Source organism: Sorex fumeus, unplaced genomic scaffold (genome assembly GCF_029834395.1).
Source record: "Sorex fumeus unplaced genomic scaffold, SorFum_2.1 ptg000038l, whole genome shotgun sequence".
In the NCBI taxonomy this organism is placed as follows: Eukaryota; Metazoa; Chordata; class Mammalia; order Eulipotyphla; family Soricidae; genus Sorex; species Sorex fumeus.
Genome location: NW_026606095.1, coordinates 10782703 through 10798197, shown reverse-complemented (window position 1 = coordinate 10798197; position 15495 = coordinate 10782703). Strand labels below are relative to the sequence as shown.

Sequence of the window (15495 nt, the reverse complement as noted above, 5' to 3'; positions counted from 1 at the left end):
ACACAAGTCAGTGTGGGTTTGATGCCCGGGTAGGTTGTTATCCCTAATCACACAGAGCCAGGAGTGATCCCTGAGCACAACCGGGTGTGACCCCAGAACAGAACAAAACAAAAAATGGGCACATTCGCCAGCTCTTCACATTCCAGAAACATTGCTCCTTGTAATAAAGTGTCCTCTGATAAGACTCTTGAGTCATCCCCGGTATAAAGCTATAATGCAGTGCATATGTTCAGAAAGTGTAAACAGTTGCAGGGCCAGAGAGATAACCTGAAGGGCTGGAGCACGTGCTTCGCATGTGAAAGACATAGGCTTGATCCCTGGTAACACATACTCCCCTGAGCACTTTATTTGGAGTAGTCCACAGAGCACCTGTGGAAGAACTAGCCCCAGGTGGAACCCCCCCAGAGCACTGTGCTAAGAGTAGCTTCCCTGCAAGTTTGTGGGTAGCACTGTAGCACTGTCCTCCCGTTGCTCATCGATTTGCTCGAGCAGACACCAGTCACGTCTCTGTTATGAGACGTGTTACTGTCTTTGGCATATCGAACGCATCAGAGGTAGCTTGCCAGGCTTTGCCATGTGGGCCAGATGCTCTCAGTAGGTTGCTGGGATCTCCGAGAGGGGTAGAGGAATCGAACCCGGGTCGGCCGCTTGCAAGGTAAACTCCCTTCCCACTGTGCTATCGCTCCAGCCCAAGTTTGTGGGTAAAGCTTAAAAAATAAATAAATAGATAAAAACACAGAAAGAAGACGGAAAGAACAGAAGGGGCTTTAAGGTGCTTGCCTTGCATGTGCAGTCCCCTGTTCTACATGGTTTGCTGAGCACAGCTGGGAACAATCGCCAAGCTCAGCGTATGGCCCAAAAACGGAAGGAAGGGGAAAATATTTAAAAGGGAAGGGAAAATTACTGAGTCATTTGGAGCTCAACTGTCCAAGGAAGTCACATGCTAGATTTAATTTTTATGATAAGATCCTAGTCTGAAAGGGCCCTAGACTTGAGAATGACTCCTGACAAAGAAAAAAACACCAGAGATGGTAGAAAGCTTTATAAAAATTGCACGTTAGAGTCAGCCATGAAATATCACTGTCTCTCTTTTTTTTTCCTTTTTTTTTTAAAGGTTTAAATATATATATATTTTTTTCTTTTTTATTAGTGAAATGACATGAGGTACAGTTGTAGATTTACAAATTTTTGTGCTTGGATCTCGGTCATACCACGATCAAATACCCATCCCTCCACCAGTGCCCATTTTCCACCACCAGGATAATATCCCTCCCCCCCCCATCCTCCCATCCCCCCATCCCCCCCTGCCACTGTGGCAGGGCATTCCCCCCTGTTCTCTCTCTCCTCCTGGGCGCTGTGATCAGCCAAAGAGGCATTGAGTGGCGAACATGTTCAGTCCAGTCTACTTTCAACCTGCATCTCCCCTCCTGGGAGGATCCTCCAAACACCCTCCACTTGGTGTTCCCCTTTCTATCTGAATTGTCCTTTCCCCTAGAATACCCAGCTGGCCTCTAAGTTATGGAGTAATTCTCCTGGTGTTGCTCTCAGCTATTCTTGGGTATTAATCTCATATTTTATTATTTTATATCCCCCAGATGAATGCTATCTTTCTATGTCTATCCCTCTCTTTCTGACTCATTTCGCTTAGCATGATACTTTCCATATTGTACCACTTGTATGTAAAGTTCATGACTTCATCTTTTCTAAGAGCCACATAGTACTCCATTGTGTAGATGTACCAAAGTTTCTTTAACCAGTCATCTGTTCTTGGGCACTCAGGTCTCTTCCAGTTTCTGGCTACTGTAAAGAGTGCTGCAATGAACAAACAAGTGCAGATGTCACTTCGGCTACACATTTTTGCCTCTCTGGGATATATTCCCAGGAGTGGTATCGCTGGGTCAAATGGGAGCTCAATTTCTAATTTTTTGAGGAACGTCCATACTGTTTTCCAGAAGGGCTGAACCAGTGGACATTCCCACCAACAGTGAAGGAGTGTCCCTTTCTCGCCACATCCGCGCCAGCAACGGTTGCTTTTGTTCTTTTGAATGTATCACTGTCTCTCTTGTGATATTCAGAAGCCCCTTCCCCCCAAAAAAACCTTGCCTAGGAAAAAGGAATTTGAGATTTCATTTACATGTTTATTGCCTGAAGACTGTGTCTATAGATTCTTTTATTTTTTTAATTAATTAATTAATTAATTAATTGTGGTTTTGGGGCCACACTCGGCAATACTCAGAGGAGTTATTCCTGACTCTGCACTCAGGGATCACTCCTGATGGGCTCAGGGCTAGGCAAGTGCCATTCCAGCTGTAGATATTGTACAGTGGATAAGGTGTTTACTTTGCACATGACCACCCCAGGTTCAATCCCTAGCACCCCAAATGGTCCCCCAGCATTTCCAGAAATGATCCCTGAGCTCAAAGCCAGAGTAAGCCCTCAGCACCGCTGGCAAGGAGCCTAAAAACAAGAGAAAGGATATTAATATTTAATGTTTGAGCCCTCGTTGGTATCATCTCTACATGTTTTTACCCACTTGTAGGTTATTTGAAAATGTAGGTATTTTGTGATAGCAAAGGTGGCTGGCATGAATACAGTTTTACAATTATGCTATCAGAATTTGAACAAAATTAAAAGGTAGTAATGACTTCCAGCTGCAGTGCAGAAGTAGGAATTCGACGTCAACTCTCTTTGGCAGCAAATCACTCCAGGAGCTGAGCAGGTCCAAGCAGGCAGTAAATTACTCCTAGGGACCAGATGGGCCTGATAAGGTGGGATCGAAGGGCTACAGAAACTTTTTCGAAATTATCTGATAAGACTTGTGACAGTACATAGCACCCATGAAATATGTTTATTATTGCATGTCCCCTAAGAAAACACTATATATAAACTCTGTAGGAACGAGGCTGAGGACCCACCTTTCTGGCATTAGTCTGGTTGGGTACACGTACTAAATAAACTATCAGTTCCCTCTTACACCTCAAGTACCAGTCTGTTTTCTGGTCAGTGTTCTGTAACAGTGTGAAGATTTCTTATCCTCCTCCTTCCCGCTCCCATCCTCCATCAATCTAAAATGATCAGCTCGAAGCAGCCGACTTTTCCCTGCCTTTGAGTACACTTTTTTCCTAATAAAGCCACGTAACGTACATTAATAGAAACTAGGAGTGGCCTTGCAGAGAATATATCTTAGATCATGAATTATTTTAGAACTCTGGAATGTAGAGATTGTTTTGTTATGATAGAAACGTCCTTATGTTTTACAAATACAGTTTGTCTGGCTTACGAAATGATTTCTTCTTTCTCCTTTGGAATAAACGCCATAAAATTTGAATTTGTGTTTTGTTGATGGGCAGTTGTTAAGCATTTGTGGCTGAATATCTTCAGAAAAAGTTAAGGAAGCTGTTACAGATTTAGAAAGGGAAAAGAGGCAGTGTTACTATTGGAGGTCGAATATCCTTGATTTGACTTGAACTCGGAACCTGAGTTTTCCCTTTTTTATTTGGGTGTGGGTTTTGAGGCCATACCTGATGGTGCGCAGGGCTGACTCCCATTTCCGTGCTCAGAAATTGCTTTTGGCAGTGCTCAAGTGCCCCGATGTGGTGGTGCCTTAACTCCTTTCTCCAGCCCCTAAACTTTTCCTTTTTCTGGTGACCCCTTCCCCCCTGTCTTGCTCTTAACTGCTGCTGTTCTCTTGATGAACAGAGGTTACAGAATGTGCTGCTCGTACATTTGGCTACCATGCTTTCCGGAGTCACACATTCCGGCTGCAACGCACACACATCTGTCGCTGCTGTTCATGGCAGGAGTTCCACTTTCTCATTGTGCTGTTGGGCGTTGCAGTGAGCTGAATCCCAGGGACCGGACTGGGTGACTCTAGAGACCAGACCCGCAGCCTCACACTCGCTAGGCAGGTGCTCTTAGCCGTGAGTCATACCTTGGACTCCTTGATCGCATTGTAAACAGGTGGTTAATTAGTGATACTGAAATGTATCATCCCCTCCCCTCTCAAAGATATATTATATATATATTAAATTTTCATAATCTTTTAGAAGATAAGTGACTTTAAAGTGACTTTATAAAAATTAGGTGACCTGGCACCGGACTGATTGATGTACAGGCGACAGGGCACTCATCTTGGATGCAGCCGACCCAGCTTGGGTCCCAAGCACCCTATGTCCTCCCCTGAGCCCTGCCAGGAGGAAGCCCTGAATGCCGTCAGACGTGGCCCAGTAAACAACAATAAAAAAACATTTTAAATAGAAATAAATTTTTGAAATAAAAATTAGGGGACTATGTAGAAATGCAAATCCAAACTGCAGTGACCTCTCACCCAGGAGAATGGCATGTATCAGAGAGATTAGAAACAGCGAGAGGATATGAAGAAAGGGTCTGGTATACTGGAGCAGGAACTAAAAAGTAGTGTAGAGGTTCCTTAATAAATAACAGTGGGACTCCAAGTCCAGAGAGAGAGCTCAATGAAAATAAGGAATACGGTTTGGATGCCATACCCCGTGGTGCTTGGGGGCTGCTTCCATGGGTAGTAGCAGGGGTGGGGGTGGGGGGTGGGAGCTCACGAAGTGTTGGAGACTGACCCTGGACCTCCTGCATCTGTCCCCCAAACACAAAAACATTAATTCGAAAAGATATGTGTACACCTATTTCATTGCATCACTGAGTACAACAGTCAGGATATGGAAGCAACCCAAAATATCTAGTGACAGATAAATGGATCAAGAAGTTGTTTGCATGGAGTGCAAAAACTATGGAAACACAATGGAAAACTATACGACTATCAGAAATAACAAACTCTTTCAGTGTACCACACCGTGAGTGGATTGGAGGGCATCATGTTAAATAAAAAAGGCCAGAGGAAAAAAAAGGAGAAATACTGGATAATCTTAACTCATCTGTGAGACAGAACAAGGGAACAAATTGTATCTACCAGTGGCAAAGTATTTGCTTTAGATGACGATGATTACCAGACAGTTGGGAGTTTCATAGATGGACTTGAAGATCAGACTAGAGGGGACATCAGGATAGGGTGGAGGGTTCCTGCCTTCTGCATTGGGTTGAGGTTCTAAAGTTTAGCCAGTGGCCAGAGAGCTGTGTCACCAAGTCACAGCCGGAGGAAAAGACCCTAGAATTTTGGTGTAGGTAACTTTTCATATCAGAGACTCTGCGAGCTCGGGATTCTAATCAGGGTCAGGAACAGCAAGCACCTTAACTCCTATACTCCTACCCAATCCTAGTGAATTCTTGTTTGTTTGTTTGTTTGTTTTTGGGAGAACCACTGCTAGCAGTGCTCAGGGCGTACTCCTGATTACTTAGGGATCAGCTCTAACGGCGCTCAGGCCATGAAGGATGCTGGAGGTTGAACCCCAGCTAGCTGTGTGCCGGGAGAGTGCCTTACTACCTGCTTTACTATTATGCTCCAGCCCCAATCCTGGTAAATTCTTAACCAAACTTTGATCTTTAATATTTAAAGGTAAAAGTGGAGCTTTCCCTGATACAGCAATATAGAGAGGAGAGAGAAATAGTCAGGGTGAGATTAGAAGAAAAACTCTTGAGAAAAGGCTCAAGTAATATGCACCCAGGATATACAGAAGATGATTGTTTCAAACTTTGATTCTCCCTCCCCCCCCCCCCCAGCTTCTTTTTATTCCCATCTTGCATATTTTAAGCTCAGTGCAAGGTGCTGGCCTCTTCGTCAAGTCGAAAGAATCTAAAAAGAGGTTTTTCCACCTTTCCAGGGCTTCCTACTTAAAGATACCCCATGCCTCAGCTCCTGTATCTTTCCCTTCATTTTCTCAAATAAAGTGTCTACTAAACTCAGCCATCTCATTTTTGTGATCCTCTCCTTTCAGTCTTGACTGCCTGAGCTCAAAAATCTATGCATGCTATAGAATATCATTATTGCCATCAGTTGTTTACTTGGCCATGAGGCCTACTGTTAAGCATTAATGTTGGTGCGGTTTGGGCAGAGATTGGGTTTGGGCAAGATTTGGTATAAAATCGCAGCTCTGAAGTATTTAGGAATTTCTATTTCCTCTCTCTCTTTTTTTTTTTTCTGAGCTATTCTTGGTCAAAGGTATTTTCTGTTCTCTTAAGAATTGTTCTAATCAGATCAGTCCTAAGAGGCAATTCAATCCCAACTTTGAAAGACCGAGTGTAGGAACACAGGAGCAGCTAAAGTCTTACCAGATGCCACTTCTGGTGTCCACAAAGTGGGTCTGGCAATCGTGCTTTCAGTCAGCTGCTTTGGGACGAGCGACAGAGTAACTTCTTCAAATTCTGTCTTGTTTTTTCATTATATCCCAGGAACTCATTGCCAGGGAGCCCCCTCTATCTATCTGCCTGCGTCAGTAACTTCTTGAAACTCAAAGTAGCTGAAGTTTGATGATGAATCTTTCTTTGTGGGGGAGATCATGGAGGACATACCTAGTGGTACTGGGGATCCACCCAATGTAGGGCAAGCACCTTTACCTCAGTGCTGTCTGAGGGAATAAGCTAGGGAAGGGAACACTAGGACGATGGGGGACAGAAAGCCACAGAGAGAGACTAGGGGCAAGAGGGAAACTAGGGACATTGGTGGAGGGTAGTGAGCACGGTGTAGGAATTGGGGTTGGAACATTGTATGCCTGAAACTCTATCATAAAGATCTTTGTAATGCACAGTAATCTGATTAAAAGAAGAAAAACAAAAGGCACTCTCTAGAGAGCATGTGATAAAACGCTCAAGCATGGTTTCAGAATGTTTATGTTAGGGACCTAGAGCGACTACAGCAGATAGGAAGCTTGCCTTTCACATGGTCCCAAGTTCAATCCTCAGCACTGTTCAAGGTCCCTTGAGCCCCATCAGGAGTAATCCCTGAACTCAGAGCCAGGAATAGATCAGGTGCCTGCCTTGTGTGTGGCCAACCCTGGCTCAAACCCCTGCACCGTACTTGGTCTTCTGGGCTCCACCAGGAGCAAGCCCTGAGCAAGTGTTTCTCCCCGCAGCTCCCTCCCCAAAAAATGTAGGCACAGCTTACTTAGACACACTGCAGGTAATGTGACTTTAAGGAACTCTGTCAATACTGAGTTTCTGTTTCTTGTACACCAAGGGTGGAGTACCACAGCTCACTGTTTACGAAAGTACGTAGTCATCACATATGTGAGAGCTGAATTACGATAAAGGTTAAATAAAGTATAATAGCACAACCAGGAAAGGAAGGCTGCACCAGAAAATCGTGGCCAGGGAACATAAGGCTTTTCTTTCTAGCAAGTGCTAGAAATAATCAACTTTCGTTCCTCATTGTCCATATCAGGGACTCTTAAACTGTTTCTCAGGACTGCAGTAGACTCCTGAAAATTACTGAAGATCCCAAGGAGCTTCATTTATGTGGGTTGTTTTTATGACATCTAGTGAGATCTGTTGTAGTTGTATTGTATTTATATTGTATCTGTTGTATTTGCTATGAAAACTGGGACTGTGAAAAATTGCTTTAGATTGAAGTCATAGAAGAGGAAATGGTAAATTTTAGAAGAAAATTTTTGGGTCCAGTTGATAGAGCGGTGGATCTCTGGCATCACATGGTCCCCAGAGCATTGCCAGTTGTACCTCGAACACCCCCAAGACCTCTGTGTGACCTGGTAATCTCCAGCACTGTATCCTTAGCTGCGCTGTTGGCAGAGAATCATCAGTGAGGGCACTGGGCCTACCTTGGGAGCCCCCCTCCACCCCTAAGTAAACTTCCATATCATCTTTTTTGAGATAATAGTATGAAATTCATTTTTCTCAACAAGTGGCAATTGTTAGAAAGGTTACTTACAATGTAGACTCTGAGGCCACATCAATGAACCCTTTATACTCACTTGCACTAAAAGCCTGCAATGTGAGTGAAAAGCTTTGATCCGTGTAGATGTTGTCACAGCACATTTTGGCCACCACTGGGAAAATATTACTCTTCTTTTGGTTCCAGAGATTTTTAAATTATGGTTTTTGTTTTTGATGTTGTTGTCTTAATCATCTCATAGAAATAGCACTATGGGTCTCACGGTCAGAAAGTCGGGGTTCAGCACCACTCAGCAGTGGCCTAGGAGTGATCCCTGAGCACCAGACCAGGACTCATCCCCGAGTATTGCCAGGTATGGCAGCGAAAGTCAACAGGCCAGAGAGATAGTACAGTGGGTAAGGCACTCACCTTGAATGTGCTGTCCCACCGGAAGGGACCTGAGCAGAGATCCAGGAGGAAGCCCTGAGCACCACAGGGTGTGACCCCAAGCCCCTAATCACCACCCCTCTAAAGAAGACTAGAATTTTCCGTTTTGTTTTTCGGTGCTTACAAACGTGACAGATAGTGATTACTAATACGTTTGATATGTAGAAGAATTTCCTTTCAACCCTGCTAGAGCCTCGGCTGAGATACTCCTATAGCCCTCATCTCTCTAATGGAAGATAGGTTCACAGAAGAAAAACAGAAGTTTGTTATGGGGGGCTACTTGGAAAGCTGGGTAACTTCCCATGAAACACCATCTTCCCAGTAGAGACAAAAGATGTTTGGGGCTGGTGGTTAAGGGGAAGTTGGGACACACAGTAAACAAGAATTTGATTGTCAGACAAATTGAACTATGTGACTTTTCCACTAAGAAGAAATTTCTAGATTTCATTGTATTTATCTTCCTCCTCCTGGGGGCACAGGGAAGGCAAGTAACCAGTACAAATGGGAGGTTTCCGAGTAAGCGTAAATGTCTGTTACTTAGTTTGTCCAGCTTCAGCTGGGCTGCTGTTTCTTCAGAATAAACAGGCCAAAATTATCTTTATGTCTAAGGGACATATTTGGGGGGAGGGGTGTTACATTTTGCTAGCCATGGGGTGGCATTGAGATCCAACACTTTGAGTACCAACTACGACGAGTTCGACTTAAAAGAGCTTCAAGCTTAAACCTTAAGAATCCTTTTTTTTTTCTTTTTTATTAGTGAAACGACATGAGGTACAGTTGTAGATTTACAAATTTTTGTGCTTGGATCTCGGTCATACCACGATCAAATACCCATCCCTCCACCAGTGCCCATTTTCCACCACCAGGATAATATCCCTCCCCCCCATCCTCCCATCCCCCCATCCCCCCCTGCCACTGTGGCAGGGCATTCCCCCCTGTTCTCTCTCTCCTCCTGGGCGCTGTGATCAGCCAAAGAGGCATTGAGTGGCGAACATGTTCAGTCCAGTCTACTTTCAACCTGCATCTCCCCTCCTGGGAGGATCCTCCAGACACCCTCCACTTGGTGTTCCCCTTTCTATCTGAATTGTCCTTTCCCCTAGAATACCCAGCTGGCCTCTAAGTTATGGAGTAATTCTCCTGGTGTTGCTCTCAGCTATTCTTGGGTATTAATCTCATATTTTATTATTTTATATCCCCCAGATGAATGCTATCTTTCTGTGTCTATCCCTCTCTTTCTGACTCATTTCGCTTAGCATGATACTTTCCATATTGTACCACTTGTATGTAAAGTTCATGACTTCATCTTTTCTAAGAGCCACATAGTACTCCATTGTGTAGATGTACCAAAGTTTCTTTAACCAGTCATCTGTTCTTGGGCACTCAGGTCTCTTCCAGTTTCTGGCTACTGTAAAGAGTGCTGCAATGAACAAACAAGTGCAGATGTCACTTCGGCTACACGTTTTTGCCTCTCTGGGATATATTCCCAGGAGTGGTATCGCTGGGTCAAATAGGAGCTCAATTTCTAATTTTTTGAGAATCGTCATCCCGTTGATCGTCGAATTACTCGAGCAGGCACCGGCAACGTTTCTATTCCTCCCAGCCCTGAGATTTTAGCAGCCTCTGCTTACTCGTCTTTTCCCAAGGATTGGAGGCTCTTACAGGGTCAGGGGAATGAGACCTGTTTTTGTTACTGTATTTGGCATATCGAATATGCCACCGGGAGCTTGGCAGGCTCTGTCCATGTGGGCGGGATACTCTCGGTAGCTTGCCAGGCTCTCCGAGAGGCATATATTTATATATTTTTCTCTATGATTTGTTGCCTACTGCCTGAACCCCATCAGATACGGTGTAGTAATTGTAGAAAATGGGTAGGAAGTGTCTTATAATGTGTCCAGAAAGCAGCCTAGTGTGTGGCGGCTGTTGGGTAGTGGAGGTCTGCCGGGGCTGGGTCTCTTGGGGTGAGGAGGGCTCTCACCCGCCCCACAGCCCGGCACCAAGTCCAGTGGCATGGTTCTGGGAGCCTCATTTTATACTCCCGTCTGGGAGGTTTCCTGTGCCTCCAGAGTGTCCCCTGGTCCCTTCAGGGGTCGATCCTCAGTGACCGGTAGGTCGGGTTCACGGGTGTTTCACAGGGGCAAGCCGTACCCCGCCCCTGTGCCCACCTCCGCGCACAGGCTGTGCCCCCCCCCCCAACCCTTCCTCGGCCGGCTCATCTGGATGATCACCACGAAGGGGTCCATGTTTCTGAGCATGCAACTCTCCCACTTCCCCCGGGGACCTGTACCCCTGCGGGCAACCCACGGGATTCCACAGTGCCCCTTCACCATCGCACGACTTTGGCACGGTTCGGGGGGACGAGCCCTGGCACCGCCGAGGATTACTAGTAAAATTTATATTTAGAATTTCAAGTATTTTCATTCATTCAGTTACCTTCGTGCATGGTGAATTATTTCCTTCGGCATACAGAAGCTTTGTAGTTCGATGTCCCGACGGTTGTTTATTTTCGCATTCGTTGCCTGTTGCTGTCATATCCAAAAATGTATTGCCAACCTGATAGAGGGGGAGCTCGCATCTATTTTTCTTGGAGGAGTTTTGTGATATCAGGTTTTGATCTATTTCAAGTTCTTTTATTCGTGGGGTACAAAGGAGTGATATAGTTTCATACTTTTGCATGTTACTGCCCGTTTTCCACCACCACTTACTGAAGAGAATGTCGCTTCCCATTCTATATTTGTGTTTCCTTGTCATAAGCTAATTGACTGTTTAATGCATGATTTTTTTTTTCTGGACTCTTCTATTCTTCCCCCATTGATCTGGTCTTACAACATGAGCATATTGGGTTTTTTTTTTGTTTTTTTTGCTTTTGGGGTCACACCCAGCGATGCTCAGGTGTTACTCCTGGCTCATGCACTCAGGAATCACTCCTGGCAGTGCTCAGGGGACCATATGGGATGCTGGGAATCGAACCTGTATCAGCCATGTTGGCTGCGTGCAAGGAAAACGCCCTACCCGCTGTGCTATCGCTCCAGCCCCGAGCATATTGTTTTGATCACTGTAGTTTGTTATCTGTTTTGAAGCACCACCAGAATTCTTCTTCTCGTGATTCATCCTCTTGTTTAGGATCTTTTGTGTTCCGTGCAAATTTTGGGATTGTTCATTCTGTTTCGTGAAAAATGTCTTTGGAATTTTGAGAGCGATTACATTGAATTTGTAGATTGCTTTCAGTAGTATAGAAAATTAAACAATATTATACAAATGTTGGAAGATTGTCGCATCTAACAGTAACAAAATACGGTGGGAAAGTGGCTGAAATGATTAGAGTCCATTCCTTGTTTGTGCCATGCAAGGACCCATATGACCTTCAAATGTTCTTCCGCTGGCTGGAGAGATAGTACAGAATGTAGGGTACTTGCCTTGCACTCAGCAAACCGGGTTCTATCTCTGACATCCCGTATGGTCCCTCTAAGTATCAGTGGGAATGGCTCAAAAACAATAACAGAAAAAAAAAATTCCTTCCCCATTTTTGGCTATTGTTGTAGGATTTTGTGATGACCAGAGATTGTACTCACCTTTGATTATGATTGCTGGAGGGCTCACACACGCACTGCGATTGCCAGCGTCACGTACTGTAGTTGTGATGTTTGCACATTTGGTCATGAGCACATCATTTGTTGTGATGGTCACATATATTCAACAGCCTCTGGTGCTCACACATTTTTGTTGCAGTGCTTCCCAGGGATGGGGCCCTCTTAGTTGTAGAACTCATATCATCCTGACTGCATTTCACCAGAGATCACACTTGGTTGCTGCACTTCAGGTCCCAGGCAGCAGAGAGATCTCTTCTGGCACAGGCGGGGTGAATGGCAGAGATGGGATTTACTGCATTCTTACAGGGAGGATGCTGTTGCAGCTGAACCATCCTCGGCCCTCCACAGGACATTGCCCCCTCCCAACCTTAAGAAAAAGAGATAAACCTCAGTGTTATTACTTTGTAGCTGTAAGGTGAAAATCATCATCTAAAGTGCTGTCACTCGGGGCTGGAGAGGTAATGCAGGGGTGAAGCAGTTGCATTGCGCACGGCCATCCCCAATTTTAGTCTCTGGGACTGTGTAAGTTCCCTCTCAGCACTACCAGGAGAGATCCCCCAAGCACAGAGCCAAGAGCAAGCTGGGGTAAGGCCCAGAAACCAAAATCAAAACCAATAATAATAATAATAATAATAATAATAATAATAATAATAATAATAAAAGGCCCTCCCGTTGTTCATCGATTTGTCACGCGGGCCCAGTAATGTCTCCATTGGAGACTTTGTTGTTACTGTGTTTGGCATATCGAATACGTCACGGGGAGCTTGCCAGGCTCTGCCGTGCAGGCGAGATACTCCCGGTAGCTTGCCGGGCTCTCCGAGAGGGGCAGAGGAATCGAACTCGGGTCAGCCATGTCGGCTGCATGCAAGGCAAATGCCCTACCGCTGTGCTATTGCTCCAGCCCTAATAATAATAATAATGATAATGATAAAGTGCCACGAATAAATATCTGAGGTTGAAACCAAACTATTTTTAATTTTCAGGCATTTTATCTATACATTTAGCTATATCCTTGTTTTGCCAAGTAAATATCAGGCCATTCTAAAACTTAATATTTTCTTTTCCACTTTTAGTGTTAAGTGTTTGCAGAAGACAGTGAAGGATTCTTATCACATCATGTGTCGGCCGTGTGCGTGTGAGCTTGAGGTTTGTGCAAAATGTGGAAAGAAGGAAGACATTGTTATTCCGTGAGTATTTCTTTTTATCTTTGGGTTTTATCTTTCAGTAACTGGTGCATTAATTTCCTTCCCGGAAACATTCGGTAGCTTGGGAAATCTTAAATTGCAACAGATCTCTCTAATGTAGACTTTTTTCTACCTAATTAGGAAGAAAGTCTTGATTTTTGTTAAACTGTTTTGTTTTACAGTGAAACACTTCTAGGAAATTTGAATATTTACCCATGAGGTTCACATTTATTGCCTTTTATGAAAGAATTACCCGTAATATAACAACTTTCCATGGGATCAGAGCTGTAGTACAACAACAAGCCCCCAGGTGAGCCCTGAGCTTGTCAGGAGTGATCCCTGAACACACAGCCAGGAGTAAACCCTGAGCACAGCCAGGGTTGGCCCTAAAACCAAGGGGGGCGGGGGGACCTACCTTTCCTTAATGTATTAATTTCTTTCAGTCAAGAAATAAAGTACAATGGTTTTTTTCAATAATGAAAGCCAGAGGAAGTATTGAAATTGTTTTTTTCCATTTTCAGGTTTAATAAAGAAACAGAAAAGATGGAAGATCTTGAAAATAATCTACATTCTAATCATAGAAGAAGCCACAGAAGAAATAAAGAAGAAAGTCATGATTTAGATTTTGATATTGATTTAGATGACTCAGAAGATGGCAATGAGATTGATTAGTATCATTCTGTTGACTGTCCAAAACATGAAATTCTGAACAAGTTTTGCTCTTAAGTATTTTACTAAAAAATATTTCGTGAAATCCTAATGTGGAAATCAGATGAAGCTCTAGAAACAAGCACATTTTATATGGAGGATGTTGGATGTTACAGGTGGTATTTGAATATAGACGTTTCACAGAGTTTCTTTAAAATTTTGTTGCATTTGCAAGAATGCCTGCCAGAATAAATATGGGGAATTATTCAGAAGAATATGCTTCCTAATATCAAGCTAACCAAGTTATAGGATTGATACTTGCATTAAAAGTATGTAATGTAAAAATCAGATGACATTGGGCCGGAGAGACAGTGCAGCAGGTAGAGTGCTTGGCTTGCATGTGGCTGACATGTCTCTGGCAGCACGTAGTTTCCCCCAATCCTGCCGGGAGGATTCCAGAGCATAGAACCAAGAGTCAGTCCTGAGAATAGCTCAGTATACCCCCAAAACAAAACAAACAAAAAGAGTCAGATGGCATTATTATCTTGCTATCCTCAGGCAATTGGTACTCTGGCAATCACCTCAGACAGGCATGTGTGCAATGCCCAGTTATGATAATGAAGGGAAGCAGGAAGGAGTTGGGGGAAAATCCGTGAATAAAAACTCGGGTGCTTAGTAAACATTAGCCAGGCATATGCTAAGACTCCATGTTTGAAAAAAAAAAAAAAAACACTGATAATCAGTAAACATGTTTTGGTAGTTTGTGCTCAAGTCCCCACACAGCAAAAAACTTAAAAAGTAACTTGCATTGCTTATGTATTGTATAAAGCTTTTTATTTTTGTACAATAATGTTCAACAAATGTATAACAATTTCTCTTTAAAATGGTTTTGTTTCTTTTATTTGGGGGCCACACCTGCAGTGCTCAGAACTTACTCCTGGTTCTGTGCTCAGGGGTCACTCCTGGTGGGCTCGGGACACCATATGTGATGCTAGAGATCAAACCCAGATCTGCAACATCCAAGGGGTCAATCCCTGGCACCACGTAGATCCCCACTTCAGCGAATAACCCCTTTCCCCTCAAGCACAGAGTTGAGAATAGCGCCCCGATACCTCAAAATATGACCCAAGGACCCTTTTATTAATTAATTGAAATATTTTTATGTACCTATAACATCCCTTAACTTTTTTTATGATGACATATGTATAGAAAGCATTTTTAAATAATTTTTTTATTTAATTGAGAACCGTGATTTACAAAGTTATCGATAGTTTTAGTTTTAGGTGTATAATATTTCAACACCAATCCCACCACCAGTGTCAAATTCCCTCCTTCAAGTGTTCCATATCCCATCCCCACCTACCCCAATGCCAATCCCCCATGTGTCATCTTGACAGGCACATTACAAAGTTCCAGTGGTTGCGGCTTAGATCTTCTGTTTCCAGTGTTGTTGAGTCTTTGTTTTGGATAAATGGCCTGTAACTGAAGTTTTCTGAAGCCCCAGCCCCCTGTTTTCCCCTTGCTTCCTTTTCTCTTCTTCCTTCCCCTTGATTTTTTTGTTTTAAAGTTGTCCACAATAATTTATTACATTCAATGTTCCAACACCAATCCCACCACCATCACACCTTCCCACCACCATTATTTTGAGTTTTTCCAGCCACCCACTCCTTCCCAACAGCAGGCCCTAACTAATTTATTTTATAGCACAGCGGTAAGGCATTCGTCTTACAAGCGGCCAACATGGCCGACCTGAGTTCGATTCCTCCGCCCCTCGGAGAGCCCGGCAAGCTACCGAGAGTATTCGATATGCCAGACACAGTAACAACAAAGTCTCCAATGGAGACGTTACTGGGCCCGCTCGAGCAAATTGACGATCAAC

The 15495-nt window shown here is 43.9% G+C and overlaps 1 protein-coding gene across 1 annotated transcript in view; it reads left to right on the top strand.

Annotated features, from left to right (window-relative positions):
- CUNH9orf85 (chromosome unknown C9orf85 homolog) overlaps nucleotides 1–14387 on the top strand; it is a 52488-nt gene extending 38101 nt beyond the window's left edge. Inside the window, exons 3-4 of the mRNA XM_056118789.1 lie at nucleotides 12858–12971; nucleotides 13490–14387. Coding sequence (XP_055974764.1) covers nucleotides 12858–12971; nucleotides 13490–13640 — 265 coding nt within the window. The 3' untranslated portion in view covers nucleotides 13641–14387. The remainder of the gene's footprint in view (nucleotides 1–12857; nucleotides 12972–13489) is intronic.
- The last annotated feature ends 1108 nt before the right edge of the window (nucleotides 14388–15495 follow it).